General features: G+C 38.1%; 2 protein-coding genes and 1 non-coding gene across 5 annotated transcripts; 2 read left to right on the forward strand and 1 right to left on the reverse strand.

Annotated features, from left to right (window-relative positions):
- Window positions 1-4,672: 4,672 nt before the first annotated feature.
- LOC102708603 (NAC domain-containing protein 21/22-like) lies at window positions 4,673-6,124 on the forward strand. Its single transcript, XM_006650897.2, has 3 exons — window positions 4,673-4,847; window positions 4,944-5,224; window positions 5,681-6,124. Exons 1-3 carry the CDS (start codon window positions 4,673-4,675, stop codon window positions 6,122-6,124), a joined length of 900 nt encoding a protein of 299 aa, XP_006650960.2.
- Window positions 6,125-7,372: 1,248 nt separating this feature from the next.
- Window positions 7,373-7,446, reverse strand: TRNAN-GUU. The gene has a single exon. It is a non-coding gene; the product is annotated as a tRNA-Asn (tRNA).
- A 689-nt stretch (window positions 7,447-8,135) lies between these two features.
- LOC102705510 (probable cytokinin riboside 5'-monophosphate phosphoribohydrolase LOGL3) lies at window positions 8,136-20,964 on the forward strand. Of its 3 annotated transcripts, XM_006649184.3 has the most exons (11): window positions 8,136-8,278; window positions 8,694-8,713; window positions 8,953-9,131; window positions 10,791-10,895; window positions 15,942-16,352; window positions 18,373-18,470; window positions 18,788-18,818; window positions 19,644-19,743; window positions 19,977-20,047; window positions 20,180-20,323; window positions 20,445-20,964. In XM_006649184.3, exons 5-11 carry the CDS (start codon window positions 16,230-16,232, stop codon window positions 20,511-20,513), a joined length of 636 nt encoding a protein of 211 aa, XP_006649247.1. In that variant the 5' UTR covers window positions 8,136-8,278; window positions 8,694-8,713; window positions 8,953-9,131; window positions 10,791-10,895; window positions 15,942-16,229; the 3' UTR covers window positions 20,514-20,964. The 3 variants fall into 3 exon arrangements, with proteins under 3 accessions (XP_006649247.1, XP_015691042.1, XP_015691044.1); XM_015835556.2 differs by lacking the exon at window positions 8,694-8,713; XM_015835558.2 differs by lacking the exon at window positions 8,694-8,713 and having other exon boundaries at window positions 16,177-16,352.
- The last annotated feature ends 1,918 nt before the right edge of the window (window positions 20,965-22,882 follow it).

A 22,882-nucleotide genomic window follows, 5' to 3' on the forward strand; every position in this document is an offset into this window, starting at 1 on the left:
CCATGTGGCGCACTGACTTGGTTTTCGTCCTATGTGTCCATCACACTGCATTTACGTGGTGTTACAAGCAAAAGTAGAAAAAAAGATAAATTAGCTAGATCAATTAATTCTTTTGATTTTTATGATACACATTTCACTAATAGTAGGTCATATTATACTTTTATTTTGTTGCTAAATATAATTATACATAAACACCGCATCGAACGAAGACTAGATCAAAATGTTACGCTCGATTTGCATCGCTTTCTATAGTTAAGGGATGCCCAATAGCTAACTTTGCAATCGAGGGCCGGGTGCAAAATAGATTCCAATATAAAAACATACTACTCACATGTGTATTTGATTAATTGGTTTGTTCTAGATAACAAAGTAAAGACCGATCGATAAGCTACACGTAACGCACGCACGCATGTTTGTGCAACTGACTTCCATAATGTTGAATGGTATATGTGCATGCAAATTAATGGAGCATATATATGTTCATGCATGCATATCCATGTAGTGGGCCGTGGACGACGAGGCAACAGTAGTCCACTCTTGTCGCCGGCGCCGCCTCGATCATAATATTCAATCGTCCCTTTTAGTTATAAGAAGTTTTGATGTATTTTTCTTAATTAAGACGGTTATATATATTTTAGCTGTTTGGAGAAAATAGAGAAGCAATATATTTATAATTAAAAAGTAAGTTATAACTTATAAATATAGCTTTTATATACGTGATTTTAACGATAAAAACAAAAATACCAAAAAACTATGATAAAAAATAAAATCAATTCTAAATTTAAGAATGTAAATTAAAATTTTGGCTTATACTGGCCACATTCACATCTTATACAGTATCTATATAAATTTAATAAAAGTCGAAACATCTTATTATCTTAAAAAAATGGCCGGTAATCCTCTACACGTACTCTAGAATCTAACCTAGCTTGCTCTGCTAATCTCTACGAACCTGTTATCTGGCCAAACCCATTATTGAGACATACGTACTCTAGTCTGGTTACGGTGGTAGGATTAGTTACAGAAGTCCAGAATGTTATCCATTATCCAAGTCAAAGCTAGCTGCATCTCGACAAATCCGCTGACCAAGAGCTCAAGCATGCATGCAGGAGATCACACACACCAAAAAAAAAACAAAAAAAAAACTACGCATCAGGCTGCCATCACATATCTTGCTAGTTGCTACCTAGATACTGCTACATAATTCAATAGGGAGTATGTATACATACATTACTATTCAGAATTCAGTGTGAATAGAATAAATATCTATGCATGCATGATTATTCAAAAATTCGGTCGATCGAGACACACCCATCACTATTAATTTGACTATCTGTACCTGCATGATGATGCACACCTAGTTAATTAATTAGCTACTACTATCAGACCGTAGGTCTAGATAACTGCATGAGCTGTGAGCACGTAATTAACAACACGCTGAATTCAATTAATAGAAGAAGAAATCAAACCCCACGCAGTTTCTGATCTCTTCAAGATAGTAGTCAATTAATTGCTTCTCCATGCATGCACACGTTATATTCCATTCATTTCAAAATATAAAATATATTTTATTTCGCTAGAACAAATGTTTGACCAAAGACTAATCTATTAATATAATCCTATGGTTTAATAATTTATATTGTTTTGGATAAATTTATAGTTATACTTTTAAAATCCAACTATTAATAACTTTAAAAATATTTAGCTTGAGACACTGTGCCAACATGTATAGATAAACCTAACAATGTTTTAATAAATATAAAAAATATGTATTTATAGTGTATATTATAACAGAATACCATAATCATAAATATGTTTGAAGATTGTGTCATTGTTCAAAACTATATGAATTATCAAATTATTTAAAATGGAATGAATTGTCAAATTTACGAGTATCACTTATATGACACAAAACTATAATGGTAAGAAATCATTTTTCAATTTGAATTTAATAATATTAATTTGATGTCACAGACAATGTACTAGCTAGTAGCGCAATCTTTAGTCACAAATTTTTTGAAATTGAGGAAGTACAGTATCAAAGCCATAAGATCTTTCAATTCTATTATCTGGGTCAATATGTGCACACGACCACTCAAAATCTATGGGCTATGGCGATCCAATCATGGAGGCCTACCTTGCTCCATGCACACTGCCAGTGTATGACACAACCTCCAAGTCATGCTCTGACAGGGACGCAACATACGTACGTCCACCTCAACTGCTAGCATGTAGTACGTACATATTCGATTTATATATATTGTCAGAGCCGACTGCATAATTGTACACACGTTTGAGGGCCCGTTTAGTTAGGAAATGTTTTTAAGGAAAAAGATCACATCGACGCGTATGGTCACATATTTGAAGTATTAAACGTAGTATAATTATAAAATAAATTTTATATTCCGCATAAAAACCACGAGACGAGTCTTTTGAATCTAATTAATCTGTTATTAGCATAGGTTGGTTACTATAGCACTTTATGACTATTCATGTACTAATTAGACTTAAAAGATTTGTCTCACGATTTTCTCCATAACTGTGTAATTAGTTTTAATATTCATATATATTTAATGCTTTATAGGTGTCCAAAGAATCAATGTGATGTTTTTAGGGAAAAGTTTTTGGGATAGGGCCTTATATATATTAATTCTTCAATTATCTTCACAGCTTAAGATCCCTTAGGGAAAGTGTTGTCGGCCGAGTGGGAAGGGCGATCGATGAAGGCAGGGAGGTCGAGGGAGACGGCTGAAGATCTAACTGTGATCCTTAATTTAGAAAATATTTTTATCTACTCGACCGCCACATGTACATCACGTAATTAAGATGAAAACCGCTCCAGAATGAGTTTGGGGTGTAATTCATCCGGTTTTATAATTAACTTTGGGGCGTAAAATATTTGGTATACTAGTTCATGGGATAATTAGGCAGGAGGGTAATTTGCCCTTCTTTCATTCTGTATATCTGCATGGGAAGAAATAATTAATATATATGCCAACTGAACACATTGCAAATATATGCATGCATGATCACCGTAGGATTGTCTGCTTGTGTATGTGAGAGACTCGATCAAGGCTCCTCCTGATGGGAGGGACTATGTTGCTTTCAAGACTTCAACATCTGTCGTGGTTAGGATACAGTTCAGAAACTTTGTCAGTTAGCAACTGTGCCAGAAGCAAAAACTTTGGAAACATCCTCAAGCTAGCATCACCTGCCGACAAGATTGCTGTACAATTGTGTTCCACAAGCTCATTAATCATTCGTGCATGATCAGCTACCCAAGTATAGATTTGTACTGCTAGCTCAACTGTAGTACTGTTTTCTGAAGCAAACAGTAACATGTGCATGCAGTCCCTAACTGTTCCTTAATTCCATATGCATGGTCCCTTGACAAACAACAATCTAGGATCTACTATGTGCGTACTGTTCTTCCAAAAAGGTTCACCGCTTGGAGTACGCTTTTTCTTTCTTTAAGATGAATTGAACATGTTAACAATGAGCTGAAAATGGAGTGTCAATCTAACACTGTTTTCACGTTTACATTGCATGCACTGACTACAAGTAATTAGGTTATATTAATTAATTGTGGTGCAGCATGAATGGAGTCAACCAGAACAACACGCCTGCGTTTAAGTTGGATACGATATGAAACTGGCGAAACAGGACAGTACAACCTCATCTAACGACGAGTAATTTCAGGAGAAATGAAAAGGAAAGGAAAGGAAATTCATTCATCGATCCCTTGATATCTCGTCGTCACATACAGCCTCCTCCGTCTTGTCGCATGCAACACATTCTCTCACACGTAACAGCCTGAAAAGTAAAGCTAACATAAGACGACGAAGAACAATCAATCAGCTAATTACGCGTTTATAAGCATCATCAGATAGATCATGGCATTCCTGATCTGGTTCAGTTTGGGCATTCAGAAACACTGGCTTTCTTTCAGCCTGCAAAGCATGCTGTCCTTATTTGTTACTAGAAATTAGTTTTTATCAAAATGAAAATTAATTTTTAGAAAATCAGTCAAGGTGTACTAACACATGCATGCATGACTTCTTCACCAACTATGTGTGCAATAAAAAAAAATCAAGGAACACGCAAGCTTTATATGTAGATCACGATGGAAGAAATGTATATGCAGTCCAGTCAGATTTCTGTCGTTGCATAACATATTACACCCCTCACGCACGAAGCGATTGACAATAACACACATTGAATGCAAGTATGCTCTAGCTGACTATTAGGAACCGAGCAGCATGGTATGAACTGTATAATGAATGATTTTTGATTCATTAATCAGCTAATTAATCATGCATGCACCGATTGCTGCTCCTACTCACATATATCTTGCAAGATCAGCCAGGAATCATTTTTTTCTTTTTGAAAAAAAAACAATAACCAAGAAGATATATAGAAAACGACAAGTATATGATAATATGAAGTCAGGCACACGATGAATGCATGCGTACGTAGACAGTTGCTGCTGCTCTCTCTCTCTCTTCGTGTGCGTATAAATATACGACCCTTCCTAGCTTCCGAGTTCGCAACCATATATCAGGTGTTCTTCAGAGTTCGCTAGCTGAAATATTAATTGCATGCTTCTTGACCTTATTTTCCTTGGTTATTAGCTAGAGTGAGTGTACGATCGACGTCGTTGATCGAGAGCGATATGATGGCCGGGTTGAGGGCGATCGAGTCGAGGCTGCTACCGGGGTTCAGGTTCCATCCCAGCGACGAGGAGCTGGTGTGCTACTACCTCCGGAACAAGCAGCAGCAGCAGACGGCGGCGGCCACCATGCTCGTCGAGGTTGACCTCCATGCTTGCGAGCCATGGGAACTACCAGGTACATACACATATATATGATGCTAATTAGTAATAATTAAGGACATGGCACTTTGTCTAATCAACGTGTAATTTAATTGTAATTTGCAACATGTAGAGGTGGCGAAGATGGGAGCGGATGAGTGGTATTTCTTCAGCTATCGGGACAGGAAGTACGCGACGGGGTCGCGGAGGAACCGAGCGACCAAGCAAGGGTACTGGAAGGCGACGGGGAAGGACAAGGCGATCCTCCACGAGGAGGAAGACGGGCGGAGGGCGGTGGCCGGCGCCAGGAAGACGCTGGTGTTCTACTTCGGACGCGCTCCCAACGGCCGCAAGAGCGGCTGGGTCATGCACGAGTTCCGCCTTCTTCATCTCCACCCAAACCCAAAGGTTACTGCTACCTTTGTTTTTTTCTATATAACATCGTTAATTTTTCGATCGTGTTCGTCCTATTCAAAATTTGGGTCCGGCCTACTGATTAAATGTTTGAAATTTTTAATTCCATCAATCAAATCCGATCATTGCTGTTGGATAATAATCTAAAGGTATGCATACGAGTCAAAAATCACGTAACCGCCCTCCTCTCTAGCCCTCTATGGATTACGCGCGTGTTTGACAGAAAAACAAAAAATCAAACGTATGATCAATAGCAAAAGTACAAAATAATTAATATTAAATTATAAGTCATACTTAAAGTTCATATAATAATAAATCAAATTATAACAAAATAATTAATAATTATATAATTTTTTAAATAAGACGAATGATCAAACGTAAATACAAAAATTAACTGTGTCATATTATAGCTTTATCTGCTGCATGCTTGATTCATTTACTAGTTCATATATTCAGAATATGCAGGAGGAAGAGGACTGGGTGCTGTGCAGGGTGTTCCACAAACAAGCGACGGGCGTTGTTGCCACTACCACACCCTCTTCTTCTTCTTCGGCGCCAGCTACTCATCATCTGCAGCAGCTGCAGGTGGACAATGAATCGTCACCACTCATCAGCTCATCACCGGCTGCACCAGTAATTATCAGCGAGCAGGATCAGTTCATGAGCATCCAGCTGCATGAAGATGATCATCATCAGCAGCGCATTGTCTGCAGCAGCAGAAACGACGAGCAGCAACAGCTGCTAGATCTTTCTAATTCAGTGCTCCAAGCTCCAGCTTTCTTGGAGTTTGAGCAAGCTCCAGGCGCCGGTATGGAGATCATCACGGAGATGGAGAGCCTCCAGACGACGTACTGCAGTGTGCTGCAAGACGCCAATAATTACTATTCGCAGCTCTATTAATTAATGGATACTCCTGTATATGAATCAGATCGAGTCCACTTCGAGCTATCTATTATAGGTCGGTTTTTTTACCATCCTTACAAAGTATCTCAAGGTATTAAGAATTTTAGCGTAAATTTTAGTATCTCAGAGAGGTACAATACTTTTTACACTAAAAAAATAAAAATATGATACATTGAGATATTTTTTCGATGGTAAAAAAACTCATTATATATACGGTGTTAATGTCATGTGCACGTATAGTACAAATTAAAACCTAGAAATGGGTGGATGTCATCAGGTTGTAGGCTTGTAGCTTATGCTGCTTGCTTAGATATTGTGCAGTCTACAGGTAGTTTAATTAATTGTGCCACTAATAAGAAGCAGCAACAGATTAATTAGCTGCATGTGGATTGAAATGATGCTCAGTGTAATATGGTATGGATGTTATCCTGCAAGATGTTTCAAATCGGAATTGAAAGAAACAACAAAGCAGCATCAACAGATCAGCTGCATGTGGATAGTTGAAACATGTTTTAAAACGGTATTCTCTGCATGTGGGGATCGGAAGATACAGATATTTTAAAACGGTATTCTAAAAATTAGCTGAATGTGGGGATTGGAAAAGACAAAAGATATTTTTAAACGGAAAACATATTTTAAAACGGTATTCTGGAAAAATAGCTGAATGTGGTATTTTGAAAAAAAAAATAGCTGCACATGTGGATTGGAAAAATAAAAGACATTTTAAAAATCTGCATGTGGGGATTGGAAAGATAAAAAATATTTTTAAACGGAAAACATATTTTAAAACGGTATTCTGGAAAAATAGCTGAATGTGGTATTTTGAAAAAAATAGCTGCACGTGTGGATTGGAAAAATAAAAGACATTTTAAAAATCTGCATGTGGGGATTGGAAAAGATAAAAAATATTTTTAAACAGAAAACATATTTTAAAAAGGTATTCTGCAAAAAAAAGCTGAATGTGGTATTTAAAAAATAAAAGATAAATATTTTAAAGCAGTATTCTGGAAGGAAAAAAAACTGAATGTGGTATTTAAAAATAGAAGATCGTTTTAGAAAAAAAAATCTGCATGTGGGGATTGGAAAAGATAAAAAAATATTTTTAAACAGAAAACATATTTTAAAACGGTATTCTGCAAAAAAAAAGCTGAATGTGGTATTTAAAAAATAAAATATAAATATTTTAAAGCAGTATTGTGGAAGGAAAGAAAGCTGAATGTGGTATTTAAAAATAAATAAAAATAACGCTAGAAGGAGGGCTTGAACCTCCGACCTTGTGGTTAACAGCCACACGCTCTAACCAACTGAGCTATTCCAGCTTTTGTGTTAAGTTTAGAGCGATAGGTTTAATTAACTATTTTAACACCAGTTACACCATTATTCGTAATCAATGGCTGTACAACTGACATTTTTTATGATGGAGATTGGGAGGAACATTTACAGTTGTGACTTCTCTGCGCCCATGATGATTATCCATCACTAACATTTGTTTAGCTTATTTCTAATGAATTGTAAACTTATTTTTATTTTCTATAACAACATGGTTGGGTTATACTGCCTCTATTAAACAATATAATACATTTTAGTTTTTATGTTTTTTCCAAATTCAAATGTCTCTAGTTTTTGCCAGTTTATAGAAAAAAATAGCATCTACAATATCAAATCAAACAAATACAATATAAAAAAATATATGATAAATTTTAGTGAAACTATTAATGTTTTAGTTATTTATGTAATTTTTATAAATTTTATCAAATTTACATAAGTTTAAAAAGCAATGTTGGTATGTGCGGAACTGCTGATAGTTTATTTCTCCTAAAATATTCCTTTGCATTTTTGGGAGCGGCCATGGCTTGTAGGCACAGACCCTTTCAGCCCAAGAAGAAGGCCAGCAGCTGCCTTGGGCCTCTCAGATCAGCAACGAGATGGGCCTCAGCTTCCGACCCAGTCACTCCGAGCACGAGATGAACTCCGCGTCGCCTCGCAACAACCAGAGGCCACCCACGGCCCACCACTCTCCGCTGCGCATCGCTCTTCCCCCACCCGCCGCTTCCCGAACCTTCCAGAAGTTTCGCGCTCTTCCTGCTCCGGCTCCGCCGCCGCTCCAGCTGCGAGGCGGCCACCCGGCGTCTTCTCCTGCCGACGCCGCAGGTCCGATCTCGCAACTTCGTAGCCTCCCCTCTCGTGGTTCTTACGAATTCGTTTCGATCAGGCTCCACAGTTTGTGGGGGATTCGAGGCGATCAGCTTCTCTAATCTGCTCCTTGGGTTTGGGATTAGGGATTAGGGATTTGATGAGGCATATCGGCGGATTTGTCTAGTGGGATTGAATTTGAATTCACTGAATAGCTCAGATTACTCTAATCCTCCGGGTTTCCATAGCGCTCGATCTGTTCCTCTGATTCAAAAGCATTCGTTCAATTTTTTAGATGCTCGACCTAACCAATTTTTTTTATATTTTTTTTGTGGATATCGCATACGCGTTTGATCACACTTGATTTTTTTTCATGTGTTGATCTCTTCCAAGCATGAGCTGAGTAGCTGACATTGCGGTTATAATGAAGCAGGAACATGCCATTCTTTTCCGGTGAGGATGCCTCGTTAGAATAGCATTCCATTCGTTAGCTTCCAAAGTATATATGTAAATTGCGTGAGCCATGGAACTATCATGAGTACATATTGGTAACACATAGGGTCAATATAATATTCGTGTCAAAATAGGACTAGGACACAGAAAGCCAAGTCAACCGACCAACAGTTTGAATAGTAAGATGTTCAAGATCAGATTTAGCAGGATTGCTGATATTCTGGTGGTATGCATATCAGGTTTGTGGATACGTTTTCCAGTGCATCTTGACAAGCCAGCAACCATTTTTGCTTGAAATTATGAGCTATCATCGACATGGGGATGCTATATGTATCTATATTTATCTCGCGGAAATATCAGTTGACAAGGCTCGGAACATCACCGAACACACGCACTGCCTTCAGCTGGGTAATTCCAGGTATTTTTCTCAGATCATATGCCCCTTACTCAATACTCACTCTCATCCCTTAGCAGAACTTATACCTGTTTGCTAACTAAAATATTGCAGTGGCATGTTCAAGCCTTGTTTAGAGCTAGGAAGTTATCTCTCCTTTTTTTTCTTCTACAATTTAGTTCACTCATAATTACTAATGTACAGGAGATTGGGCACGTTTGCAACTGACAGTTGAGGCTATTTTTTTCCTTTTTCCCGTGTGCAATCTTTCTGAAGAGCTAAGTTGTTTGTTTTTTGAAAAAATATGAAAGTTGTATAAAAAGTCAGATTAATCTGTTTTCAAGTTTGCAAAAGCTAAAATTCAATCAATCATGTGCTAATGGTGTTCACCGTTTTGCGTGCGCTAATGAGCCCAATTACCACCTGTGGCTGCGAACGCGCCCATTGTTGTTCCCCAACTTGACCCATGTTAGTGGGTGTGATACTGTGTCGATAGCAGATAGGATAGGGAGTTGCGTTGGAATGTCAATGTCAACCACCAATCTTGTGTAGAGGTGACGTGTATACCAAAGAAGCCAATGCCAAAGGTGCGTTGATGCATCAGTTGATCAATAGTACGGTTAACAGCATCACCAATGCCAACTAGAGCCATCATCTGTAGTTCTGTACATATATCGTCTATTCGGTAGTGGTTCCACAGCCATTTGTGTGTTCTTTTACCGTCTGCACTTCCATTTTGATGCCATGTGGAGCTGTGGACCAAGATAATGCCTTAGGGATATTACATAATAATAACCATTAGCTATTTATGACGTATGGAAAATTCCCGTCGATGTGTTAACAGAGAACTTCTAGCTAGGTTGCTGCCAAGCCTAGAGCGGGGCGGGCATGCATATGGTTCGATTTGTGCTACACTATTGTATTGGTGTTTCCTAGCTCTGGCCTGTTAAGGCTGTTGGGCTGACCAGGCTTGGGCCTTTTATGCTTGGTTCTACATGAAGCCATAATTGAATATGAGACGAGATAAGATAATAAGTACAACTTTCTCCCCAAAATTATGATTAAATTTCACAAAATACTGATACTTTGATATCATCATAGAACTATAGATTAAGTCATTATATCTCAAAATTATAGATGCAGTGCCATCCCATCTCTATACATACCATGTGTAGTTTTGGGATAAAATCTGTGCTCTATATGTCGTTTTCTGAAAAGTATGACACTAAAACTGTAGTTCGGTGATGGTTATACCTAAGTCTGCAATTTTGGGATTGTAAGGTTAGTTGTGATAATTTTACCAAAGTTGGTGTAGTCATATGAATTTACTCCAAAAGTATTTTTTTAAAAATACTTTAACTTTGGTTTTATTTAATTTGCCTTATGATTATTTTAGTTGTAATTAAGTTATGACTTATGATCTTTTTACTTACTCTCAAAGTTTTGAATCTAACAAGTTAATTTGGTGCAACATTTTTTGTGCTCTTTGACTTACATTAAGAATTGCTACTTACAATTAGTTGAACCTCGTAGCATTTGACGTATTGATATTTATTTCTTTAAATTCATTTTTAGATGATGATTTGGTTCGTTGAAACGGTGTATCAAAATCTATGTTAATTGGACATGTTAATCATAAATATCTGACTATTGATTAACGAAATAGTATTATAATTATTGTAGATCATTTTGAAGGGTGGTCACCGGAACATCACGGGCTTTTAAGCTTTACTCGTGTTTCTTTCGGCTTATGGATTATCGTGGATAAACCTCCCAATCTACCAAACGGTGCGGTTTCTCAAAAAACACTTTTCTTCATCGTTATTTCTTAGAGAAACTAATTTATTTTTCAAGTTTCTAATAATTAATCCATTCATTTGTTCTCTCAACATTTATCTTAGCCTCTATAATTGGGAAACAATCAACATATTAAATGTAATTTAGCATATAACTAAAATCGTAACATCGATAAAAATAACCCACGCAACACACGGATTGTCAATTGGTACGTGTAATTCAATTAAACGGAAGCATATTGTGATATAGTTTTGCTAAAGTTTAAATGATATTTTCGTGCGCGTGTTGATCGGTGAACTCCAGGTCATGCCTAGCTAGCAGTACTTAGGCACTGTCGCGCGAGAATGTTAAATCGATTTGTTGGACGTTTTGGAGCGTGCATTGGAATGGATAGGGTGGTTGCAAATTCACTGCCCATGAATCTCCTAGTCCTTGGTGGCTCACCAATCATCATATCCGACCGGTGGCCAAAGCCTAAGTCCTTAGCTATATATGCATATGCATGGATGCAGAAATGGGTATGAGTGGGAGCTGAATCGGAGGACACTGCGGAGAGTCCACACTCGATCGGGCAGCTGCCTGCCTGCCTGCCTACGCAACCGCCGGCGGCGAGGAATGATGCCACGGCAAAGCGCGGCGACAGCGGGCAGCGCTGCAGCGTCGATCCCTCGCTTTCTGTCCCTCCCCTGCCGGGGGCCCAAACACGTTGGATCATATCTCCTGCCTTCTTGCCTGCCTGCCCGGCTGCCCGTTGCCACACCCGTCATACCATTCACTAGTCACGACCCCACCCAATCCATGCTCATATCCTCGCCTTTGCTAGCTACCATAGGTCTATTTAGCAAGGCTTGGACTCCTAAATTTAACTTCTGAAGCAGTGTGAGAGGACGATATGTTTATCTGGAGAAGTGTTTGAAGTAGAGTGTGGTATCTCTCTAGTTTATTTTTTTTATATAGCTTTTTAGTTGGTCTTTTAACTCCATAAAAAAAAATATGGATCTAGGAGATGGAACATTGCTGAACACTATATCAACAGTTTCTTTCATTTCTTCTTCTTATCTGCTTGCTTCTACTCGCACTCGACCACAACCTTGCTTGTTCTCAAGTCTCGATCGAGTGGTTGGTCGGCGTCCAATCCATCCATGTCTCTAGTGTGCTCCAGCCAGCGGTGAAACCCCCAAAGCAGCTAGCTTAGCAATTCATCCGGTCACCATGGACCGAATACAAGGAGATGGATTTTTAATGCTCAGTGGAGATCCACCAATTTCTTACCTATTATCTAAATAATTGTAAATAATTTAATAAGATAGGTTAATGTGAGATATATCGGTACATAAACATATAGCTACAAACTTAACTTCTATAAATTATAAAAATTAAATTAAAATTACTACACATGCATTCATAGTTATATTTGTTATAACTTATCGAATCGTAGAAGTTAAATTTGGAATTACATGTTCATGAAATGATATATCATATTAATATATCTTACTGTTTAAAAAATAATAAATAATATTTCCTCTGTTTTAGGTTATAAAACTTTCTGAACTTACCTAAATTCATATGTGTGCTAATGAACCTAGACACATATACAAAACATATATATTGATATATGAATGAATTTAGGTAAAATCAGAAAGTTTTATAACCTGAAACGAAGAGAATATATAGGTAGCATATTAGAAAGAAGCAAGTATATCCACCGAGTAACGAAAATGGTTTCCCAAATGTGCACAATACTACTACATGAGTGCTCATGAGTGCACCATTAACCAAATTTTCTCTGAATGAACGAGTTTAATTCCAGCCAAACAAACGGAGGAGCGATCGATTAGCCAACACGATAACAAGATAAAAGCTCCTCCTACCTTTCCTGTCGTGGCGCTGTGGGAGGCGTACAAAACACACGAGCTGAACAGCTATCGCTCGAGCTCGACACAGATTTGACCGAAAGCCTTTGGAAATGGACTGCACTGCACTCAGCGAGTGAGTGGGTGCAAAAAGGCTCAGCTGAGGGATCCACGCGGAGAGCTCCGGTTGGTCACTACCCCAACCTGCTCGGGAGAAACGTCATTGTTTGACTCCATTGCTCTCAAGAAATTAATCGACCAACCAAACTACAAGAGAACAATGCCATTAATTAGCCAATAGCTAATGAATTTAACCATCGTGCTTCTCTTATATACGAAAATGAAAATTTTTAATCTTAAATTTAGATTTGATTTTAGAATTTTTTTCGTATTTATTCTGTGTTTGTTTTTAGATGGATACTTATACCTTTTCGATTTTTTCGCACGTTAGCTTTCGCCTCTCTTTGTGGGTGTTGGATAAGATCACCACCCATGCATGCATGAGTAGGCCACACGATCCGAATTCCGTGTACGCATCCTCCTGACCTCCATCCACTCTGCTGCTGCTGAGAGTAAGTCATGGATGGTGTTAACGCGGCGGCGATCCGTTGGTTGGTGATGGGGTAGAGAAGGCGGGCAATGGCAATGCATGCATCATGGAGTTGTCGCGTCGGCTTCGCTTTTGCGACGACCACCAATTACTTGTGTCGCCTTGTTGCGGTTTCTGTAGGAAAAACACATCTGTCGATCGCTCCGTCGCCTTTGCCCACCGGGGTCGCACCGCCACTACCACACAGCCTGTATATATGCTTGCCGAATGTCACGTAGCATCTCTGTCACTCGCTTGACCTGTAAATAATTCATCATCACACGTGTTTCTTAAGGAAAAAGGCTTGCCTTCAACCTTCATGCATGCTACTATGCTACTAGCATCTGTTGTTTACTGCTCGGTCCTAAAAATAATATTTATTAGTTTATATGTCGAGTGTTTTATTATTCATCTTATTTAAAAAAATTATAAAAAAAGTTAGTCAACCGTAACCGTAGAGTTCTATTTATGGTTGATCATCTAATAACCATAAAATGTAATTATAAAAATTTAAACAAGACGAAGAGTTAAATATTTTATCTAAAAAATAAAAAATGATTTATTTTGAGACGGCGGTTGTACTAATTTTCAAAATTCACAAAATTATGCTTTAAACAACCCATCCAATATATGGTCCGTAATTGTTTTTCCTTTCTTTTCATCCAATTTATGAGAATGATTTTGGTTAGCAATTGATTCTTCGGTTAGATGATCATTAATTGTTTTTTCTTTCTTTTTACATGTGCATGTTTTCGATATGGGCAGATACCAATAATATTCTTAGTGTAATTGTATCAAATTGATGTAATTCATTGAGTTCAATAAAACTTGCTTTATCTCTTTTAAAAAAATAGAGTTAGTTTCACTTTAGCTTATATTTCATTATCTAAGTTTTTCATGGACCACAAATAACTTATTTTTTTTTACTTTTGACTAGATAAATTTGGTATTTAGGCTCTGTTTAGTTCTCAAAAACTTTTCCCAAAAACATCACATTAAATCTTTAAATACATAAATAAAACATTAAATATACATGAACATTAAAACTAATTACATATTTATGGAGAAATCGTGAGACGAATCTTAAGCCTAATTAGTACATGATTAGCTATAAGTGTTACAGTTAGACTCAGAAGATTCATCTCACGGTTTCCAGGCGGAATCTGAAATTTATTTTATAATTAAACTATGTTTAATACTTCAAATGTATGATCGTACGTGTTGATGTGACCTCTCTTCTAAAAAATTTTAGGAACTGAATGGGGTCTTATGGTTTAATTGAATCACCTTAAACAGCTTTTCTAGCCATATCTAATAACCTCCTTTTTGGTAATAAATAGACGAGGTATATAGAAATGGGAGTTTGACGGTGTATTTAAAGCCGTTCATGAGACTGGAAAAGTCGTTCGGGTTGATCCAAATTATAACGATAGTAAACTTAATTGGTCCAAAAGTGAAACTTGGTAACAAATTAACTATGGCCTAAAGTGCAACTGATTCAATCAGAAAAAAAAATGAGCGCTTTTCAAATGTAATTTTCTTAGCTAAATACTACTGTAAGCTAGAATTTCGTAGCAGACAAATCATACATTCTGTTATCATGGGGCTAGATATAAAGCGAGGGACAAAGCTCGATTTGAGGTTCGATTTTCTGGATCTTGATGCATAAAACTGAGTAACGAAAGGCCGGGGGGAAAAGTACGTCGTAGATATCATAGGGTTGTTTGCTCTTTAGCTCTCATCCTTTTTGCTTCAACTTGGATATCATTTGGCTATACGTCTAGTATGTGTTGATGTCTATTCGCACTAGATAGCCCCAACACTAACAGCATGCATTCACTAATTAACAGGGATTATACTGTTTACCTTCACGTTCTCAATTCTCTTTTTTAGAGAGCTACTAGGCCCAATCAGAAGTAACACAGCATGTGTCTGTGGAGCTGTGGATGATGTCAGTGTACCGGCCAGCGTACCAGCCAGCTTGTTTGGTAAAGACAATAGGAAACCATAAGTCAGACATATTATATATGTACGTGTCCACGCCAGACAGGGATGGGGAGGACCAGAAATTATAACAGTAACAAATCATCATATGTTCTTACTGTTTCCAGGTCAAGAGGATTGCATATCAAGCACATGATTCAGTGTTCCTATCCTTATTCTTGCCAAAAATAAAAATGAAAATTGATCAGATCAGATCAGATGACCAAAACAAACATGGATAGTATTTTAGAAGGTGTGTCGATTTGCTAACTTGTAGGCGTATGCTTGATGTATTTGATTTACCTGAATCGGCATATATAGCACACTGTTGCTCGCTATCAACCCAATCTTTTCTCTTGTGCTTATGCTTATAAGCGAAAATTTGAATTTTTAGCGTTAAATTTGGAGTAGATTTTAAGGTGTTCTACAATAATTTATTTATCAAAGTTCACTTTTATATCGTCAAGAACACGTATATAAAAGTTTTATTCTCAAATTCTTTTTATATTGTTTGACTTTTTTTCTCTAAATAAGTCAAATAATCACCGAATATATATCAGTGTGGCAATAAGATAATGAGTGTGTAGCAGCCTATGGCTATGGTACCAACAGCTAGGTAGGCAAGGAGCAAGGGAGCCGAATGGGACGACGTGTGTTTGTATCATCATCAAGCACAAACACAAGCCAGCACTATACTGTATTACTGACCATCCCATTCAGAGCAAGATAGGTCGCCTGGCCCCCATCTCCATCTCCTTTCTTTATATAAACCAGCTGCCAGCAGCCATAGGTGGCGCACCCAAACACAAACACAAATTCAAAGAGGAGAGCTTTACAATTTTACAAGGTAGTAGCAGCAGAGCGCAGAAATATAGTAGGAGAGATTGAGATAAGAGGAGAATGAGGCAGCAGCAGCAGCAGCAGCAGGCGAGCAGGTTCAAGAGGACTTGCGTCTTCTGCGGCAGCAGCCAGGGGAACAAGACCACCTACCGCGACGCCGCCGTCGACCTCGCCAAGGAGCTGGTTAGTATACACCACATGCATCGTATCTCCCTCCATGCATCTTATATCGTAAAAGTTTTTAGTTATATATATCTAGATTTATTTATTAATTAATCTATATTATTTATATTTATGTCTATATTTATTAACTTCTATATAAATCTATGTAACATTTTAAATCTGATACTGTGAAATGGAGGTAATTAATACTCACTACTTATCAGCATCATCAGTTAATCTTTCATCGTTAGTTTAGTTAGTGTTCCATACTTAATTGGATTCATGTTCTTTTCTATGATTACACCTTAAAGCAGCATGAGGCCGAAGGTTTCTATATAGTTTTGGGTCTTAAATTTTGATAAAACAATAGTACTATGATCGAGCTAAATATATATACACTTTATGTATTATATGCGTACAGTTGAAGATAGCCTTTGCCATGTTAAGACTTGCATGTTGCATGGCTATTCGCACGTACTTTGCACAAGTGTTTTCCTTATCGTCAGTTACGAGACTCACCGTTAGTGTTACAGAAAAGGAAACCTCTTGGTGACTCCTTATAATTAACGACCAAATTCTAGAAAATAGTAAAGTTTATCATTCTTTAAATGTTTTTTAGATAACTGTCGTGTTACCACTAATCTCGCTAAATAGCAATAACACACTTCTATTCATATATAAAACTTACTTACAATAGATCGACACGATATCCAACCCCTTTTCTCTTCAATTAGACTAGATAGCTGCTTTACATACATCATAACGTCACTTTATCCCAAAATGGTGGAAAGACAGATCATAGTGCATGTCCATTAGCAGAGTATGGTAGTAATAGTATTTAGATAGTGTTTGGTTCCTAGTACTAAAAATTTGTCCATGGGCTACAATCTTTAGTCCCTACTGTTTAGTTAGAGAGACTAAAAGTGCATCATATATAAATTTTGGTTAAGGGACAGGTGTGAAAGGAAGTTTTAATACCTCTGAAAGGGACTTATAAACTAATATAATTTTAGTCCCGTTTAGTCCCTCTTGTTTGAGTTTTTAGGGACTAAAGGAGACTAAAGTGAAGGGACTAATGGATTAGTCACCTAAACCAAACAGGGCCTTAGTAATCCCTCCTATGTATTACGAGTCACTTTATGTTTGTTATAAGTTAAACATCTGATCAAGTTTATAAAAAGATATAATAACATTTTGAACATAAAATAAATATAGTATAAATATATATTCAATGGTGGATTTAATTAAACTAGTTTGATGTCATAGATGTTAGCCCATTTTCCTATAAACTTACTCAAACATGAATATGTCTGACTTAAAGCAAACCTAAAGTGACTTTTAATATGAAACAAATAAGTATTAATAAAGAGATACTTCTTGACATGTTGGATGTAACTGGCGAGTTTTAGTTCACAATCTACGAGAGAGAGTGGGCTGATCCGCTCATGTGTGTTTTGGGAGACCTAATTCTGCACCCTAGATTGTTAGAAGATATTCCAACAATGGAACGGTAAGAAGCAATACAGGCAGTGGTTGCATTCGATAGAACTTTGATGAAACAAAAGGTTTACATATCGCATGCCTCCATTTGTTGTTGTTTTTTCCTTGAAGAATAGAAGGAAAACGAGGGGACACGTCTTCGTTTTTGCATCAAGCTAGGGGAGTACAGCATGTACAGGCTTCCATTCCTACCACCTAAATAGTAATATTGTCGTGTCAGATAATGGCATGCCCATGCGTTTCTCTGCATCACCTGTCTGTGATCTATCCCTAGTTTATGGCTCTTCTGTCTGCATCCACGAATTTACTACTGAACGCGTAGTACGTACGTACTGTGTAAGAGGAGTTTGTACGTATGGCCTTGCGTTCGTATTACTGGTTTTTGTCGTGTCTTAAAATGATATGCTGTAAGCATGCTTTCTCTGCATCTCCTACGGAAACCTCTGTCCGTTGTTGTCTCTGCAACGAAGAATTCACCGGTGCATCTGCAATTCTGCATTTGGGGTAAGAGAAGAGCTGCATTGATACCTTTCCGGTGCAGGTGGCGAGGGGCATTGACCTTGTGTACGGCGGCGGCAGCATTGGCCTCATGGGGCTCGTCTCCCAGGCCGTCTACGACGGTGGCAGACATGTCATCGGGTCAGTGCTTTTCTTCTTTCCATCTTCTTTTTACCCATCTAAATTATTCAGCACAACAGTCAAGTTTCAGGTTCTATACCCAGGCCAGCATTAGTTAGTATGCTGTTAAAGGCCACTAGTGTTACTGTGGCATGCCATAGCTACTCCGTTTTGCCAGTTTACCTTAGGTTAAATGCACAGTTTAAGTCTGGTTCAAGAGTACTCTAGTATCTTACATTGCTAGTAGCAGTACGTCCATTAATTGATGCATGCGTTCCAGTACAAAAGGAAGTACTCGCATTCTGTTTGTTGCTTACTTGCCTTCCATGCGCGTGCAGGGTCATTCCCAAGACTCTCATGACCCCCGAGGTATGAATTGCACATCTCCCCTACTGTACTACGCCTCTACTTATACTTACCTTGACCATAAGTGCGCTCCTTTTAAGTTTCAATCGTGGCAATGCACTGACACTTGTTAGTTTTTTTTTTTGTGTTACTAAGCCCCAGGGCTAATTGACACTCTATCAGATAGTAGTAATCCTGGAGCACTTGAATCGGTCGAGTGTCTCCTGGTAAACAGGCACTGCTTAGAAGAAAGAAAAACAACAGTTTAATCACCTGGAATATAGTACTTGCAGTCGATTACATGCCTGCGGCACAAATCCAAACCCGAGCGTGAGTATAAACTAGAGAAGCTCAGCAGCTTTGCAGATGATTCCCCAAAGACATGCTTCCCTTGGAAGTCGAGGCAACGGTTGCCTGTCTGTCTCTGTAGCCTTCTCAAAAGAATGTTCTTGTTTGTAGTAGCAGTACTGCAGTAGTATTAGCTCCAACCATGAGGTTTAGAACCAGGCATGCGGACATCCATGAAGACCTTGATCAGGCACGGGCAGGGCAGTGATCTCTGCAGCTACCTACATCACCCCATCATGCATTACTTGATGGCTGTTGCAAGTTGTAGTAACAGCTAAGCTGTGATTAGTAGTAAATATCGTTGCACTTACCCACAGTCACACAGCTGGCTTTTGCCACGTGTGCATGGTAGTGTTTGTCTTCTCGTGGTTAATGCATGATGGTCATAGCACTGCAATGTAATGCAATTTTCCTTTGGAACTTGTTTTAGAACCCAATATACAGTATACTAGGAGTACAATACTGAAGGAGATGATGGATCGATGTTGTTGTTATCTGCAGATAGTCGGAGAGACAGTAGGGGAGGTGAGGCCAGTGTCCGACATGCACCAGAGGAAGGCTGAGATGGCGAGGCAGTCTGATGCATTCATAGCCCTGCCCGGTACTACTACTGCATACCCTGCATTTTCATAGTTCTTTCATTGCATTGCATTGCATTCCATTTCTGGATTGTCAGGTCAAGGCAACAAGATCTCAATGGCTCTTAAATAATTCTGTAGTAATAGCGTCTGTCTGACAAGTAATAATACGCCAACTGGCAACGTGGCACACTTGTTACTGTATTACTGTTGTGAGCACACCAAAAAAACTAACCTAGTTAGCGAAACAATTCAGGTGGATACGGAACACTGGAAGAGCTGCTTGAAGTGATCACTTGGGCGCAACTTGGCATCCACCATAAGCCGGTATGCATGCATGGCTCCTGTATAATTCAGTGCACTAATTACTCCACTCTTACATGTTGACCATTTCATCTTCAGACATCAGGTTTTATTCTTTTACTGATGAACTTACCATATGCATATTTCTGCATGCAGGTTGGGCTGCTGAACGTCGATGGGTACTACAACTCCCTGCTCACATTCATCGACCAAGCCGTGGAGGAAGGCTTCATCAGCCCGAGCGCTCGCCGCATCATCGTGTCTGCTCCAACGGCACAGGAACTCATGGACAAGCTCGAGGTAGCTTGTCTCAGTTAATTAACAGCTCCATCATAGGGGAATTAGTACATTATTAATTAATCGAGTAAATCACTTGTTAGAAACTAATACTGACTTACTTTTAATTGCTCTATGCTTGCAGGAGTACGTCCCTTACCATGATAGGGTTGCATCTGGGCTGAACTGGGAGGCAGATCATCTAGGGTTCTAAGCTGCTGCAACGAGCTTAATTAAGCCTGTACCCAGCCAGATATAAATGAACTGAGGAAAGGCAAAGATGAATCCAGCAACTATATATATGATCAAGCATGCTAGTTAATTCTATCCGATCTATGTAATAGTAGTGCATGGCTAGTTAACCAGTCTAGATTATCTTCTCTCTTTTGCATGCCTAGTTTTTTTCTTCTTTTTTATTGCTCCTACGTAGCATGGAGTTTGTCGTCAGTTTGGGTAAAGTACCTAGTAGCCCCTAATCAGCCCTATATCAATGTTCAAGATCCAGTAACTGATAATCAACTGGCACTAAACCAGGTGCCAAAGATTCACCTGATCTGGTTACTGTATCAAATTCAAAGTTTTAAGATTGTTGCGAGTTGATTGAAACAATGATGTTTTGGAGATATAAACCATTTCCATTATCTAAAATTTGAAGTACGTGTTGAACAGTGTTCTTATGCCTTTCCAGATTATTGAATGAATGAAAGCAAAAGAGGCTCATGTTATGGGTTGGATATTAATCAGTTCCCACCCTGGATCGGCCCAACTTCTGCCATTATTCAATTTGGCCCATTAATCACAAACAAAAGGAAGCTTTAACCGATTCTCATTTGCCATGATGATTTACTGAAATTTCTGCGTCTCACTCGGAACAGAGGCTGTACAAGACGGACTGCAACGTAACCCGACAAGTTCATATGGCTAACCTTCGATCTATAAGTATCTGTAGCAAGACTCTCTCCGTTCTAGAGTATAAATATTCTTAGAATTCAAATTTGTACTATAATAGTAGTATTATAACCATTTCTGTATTGATTCTCATTATTTTAATCATTCCAACGATTTTAAAGCCAAACAGATACTTCGAACTATAATCTAATCAATTCAAAAAAAAATCAAAAATTAATCATCGAAGTGACTAAAAGATAATATTGTAATGTATTCTTATTCTATATTAAGTAAAATAGAAATATTTATATTTTATAACAAACGTAGCGACAAGATTTCAACTGAAAGCATCAGTTCAGCATTTCAATTTCAGTCCCGTCGTTCTTGGCAATTGATTTCGGTTTGCATTGACTCTCCTACAGTCAGAATTCAGACCATGGTAATCATGCTAACTACTGAAGCTTCTGCTCTCTGCAAAGCCAAAATCAACTGAGTTCCAGGTAAGCTGTGTTCATGTGACTGCTCCTGCTCACATGTTGACTGCTACAGTACCTGTATATTGGCATGCGATTGTTTTGTTCTGCATTGATTGATTACCATGCAAAATCCAAATTAAAATGAGCCATCCATCACACACAGACAGACAGCCTATCTGCTGCTCTGCTACTGGTTGTCAGATGGTTTCCAGATCCGGCAAGATATCAGCTTAGCTGGAATGGTAGCAGGAAGTTGTAATTTCGGTGTTCTGATTTGCAGAGAGACGATAATAATCATTCAGTCGTTGAATCTGCTCCGGCCCTCTTGCCACGATACGTGCTGTGGTTTGAAGTCAATAGGTTTTAGATGAAGTCATTATAGATAGCCTTGTGTTTCAACGACTAATTAATTTGCCACTAGGCAGAAGCCGTGCATGTCTGCATCTGCAAGCAGATTACAACGACAGGGACCAGTTCCTGCCGTCTAATCAAGTGATTACTGCCATTTAGTACTACTCCCCCGTTCCATTTCATATTATAACATTTCTGAGTTTATCTTACTCGTATATTAATATATATATATATATTTATTAGCATATAAATAAATCTATATAATATCGTATATATCAGAATGTCTTGTAATATATGTTAATATAAAACATAGGAATTTTTTTTACGTACTTAAACCACACCCGATGTACATTCTGCTACCTGATGCAAGTGGCTACTCCACTGCTCATGCAAGGTATGCACCTAAGGGCGTAAGTGTGGAACATTATTATATACTGCACATGCCTTTTATTTCGTAAGACGTTTTCACTTTCGTATACGTTAGATAACTTTGATTAAGTTTATAAAAGGTACTGACAATATTTCTAACACGATACAATAAACTATTGAAATGTATTTGATACTGTTTTAGTGGAACTAATTTGGTGTGGTACTTATTGTTGTTTGCCTTCTATAAACCTTAAATAAGTTTGGCTCACAACAGAAAGTTGAAAATGTTTTACGATAGGCAAAATTTGCTACAGGGCATCGAAAAAACGTGTAATTAGCCGATGGACACCGTAAGATCATGAATTTGCTGCAGGACAACACAAAAATATAGTAATTAGCTATAGGGCACTCCGGCCAATTTTTTATTATTTTCGGAGTAAAAAATTTTAAAAATGATGAGATTGCCCTTAGTGATCAACCCGTTATACTGACTAGGTTC

Source organism: Oryza brachyantha, chromosome 3 (assembly GCF_000231095.2).
Source record: "Oryza brachyantha chromosome 3, ObraRS2, whole genome shotgun sequence".
Classification (NCBI taxonomy): Eukaryota; Viridiplantae; Streptophyta; class Magnoliopsida; order Poales; family Poaceae; genus Oryza; species Oryza brachyantha.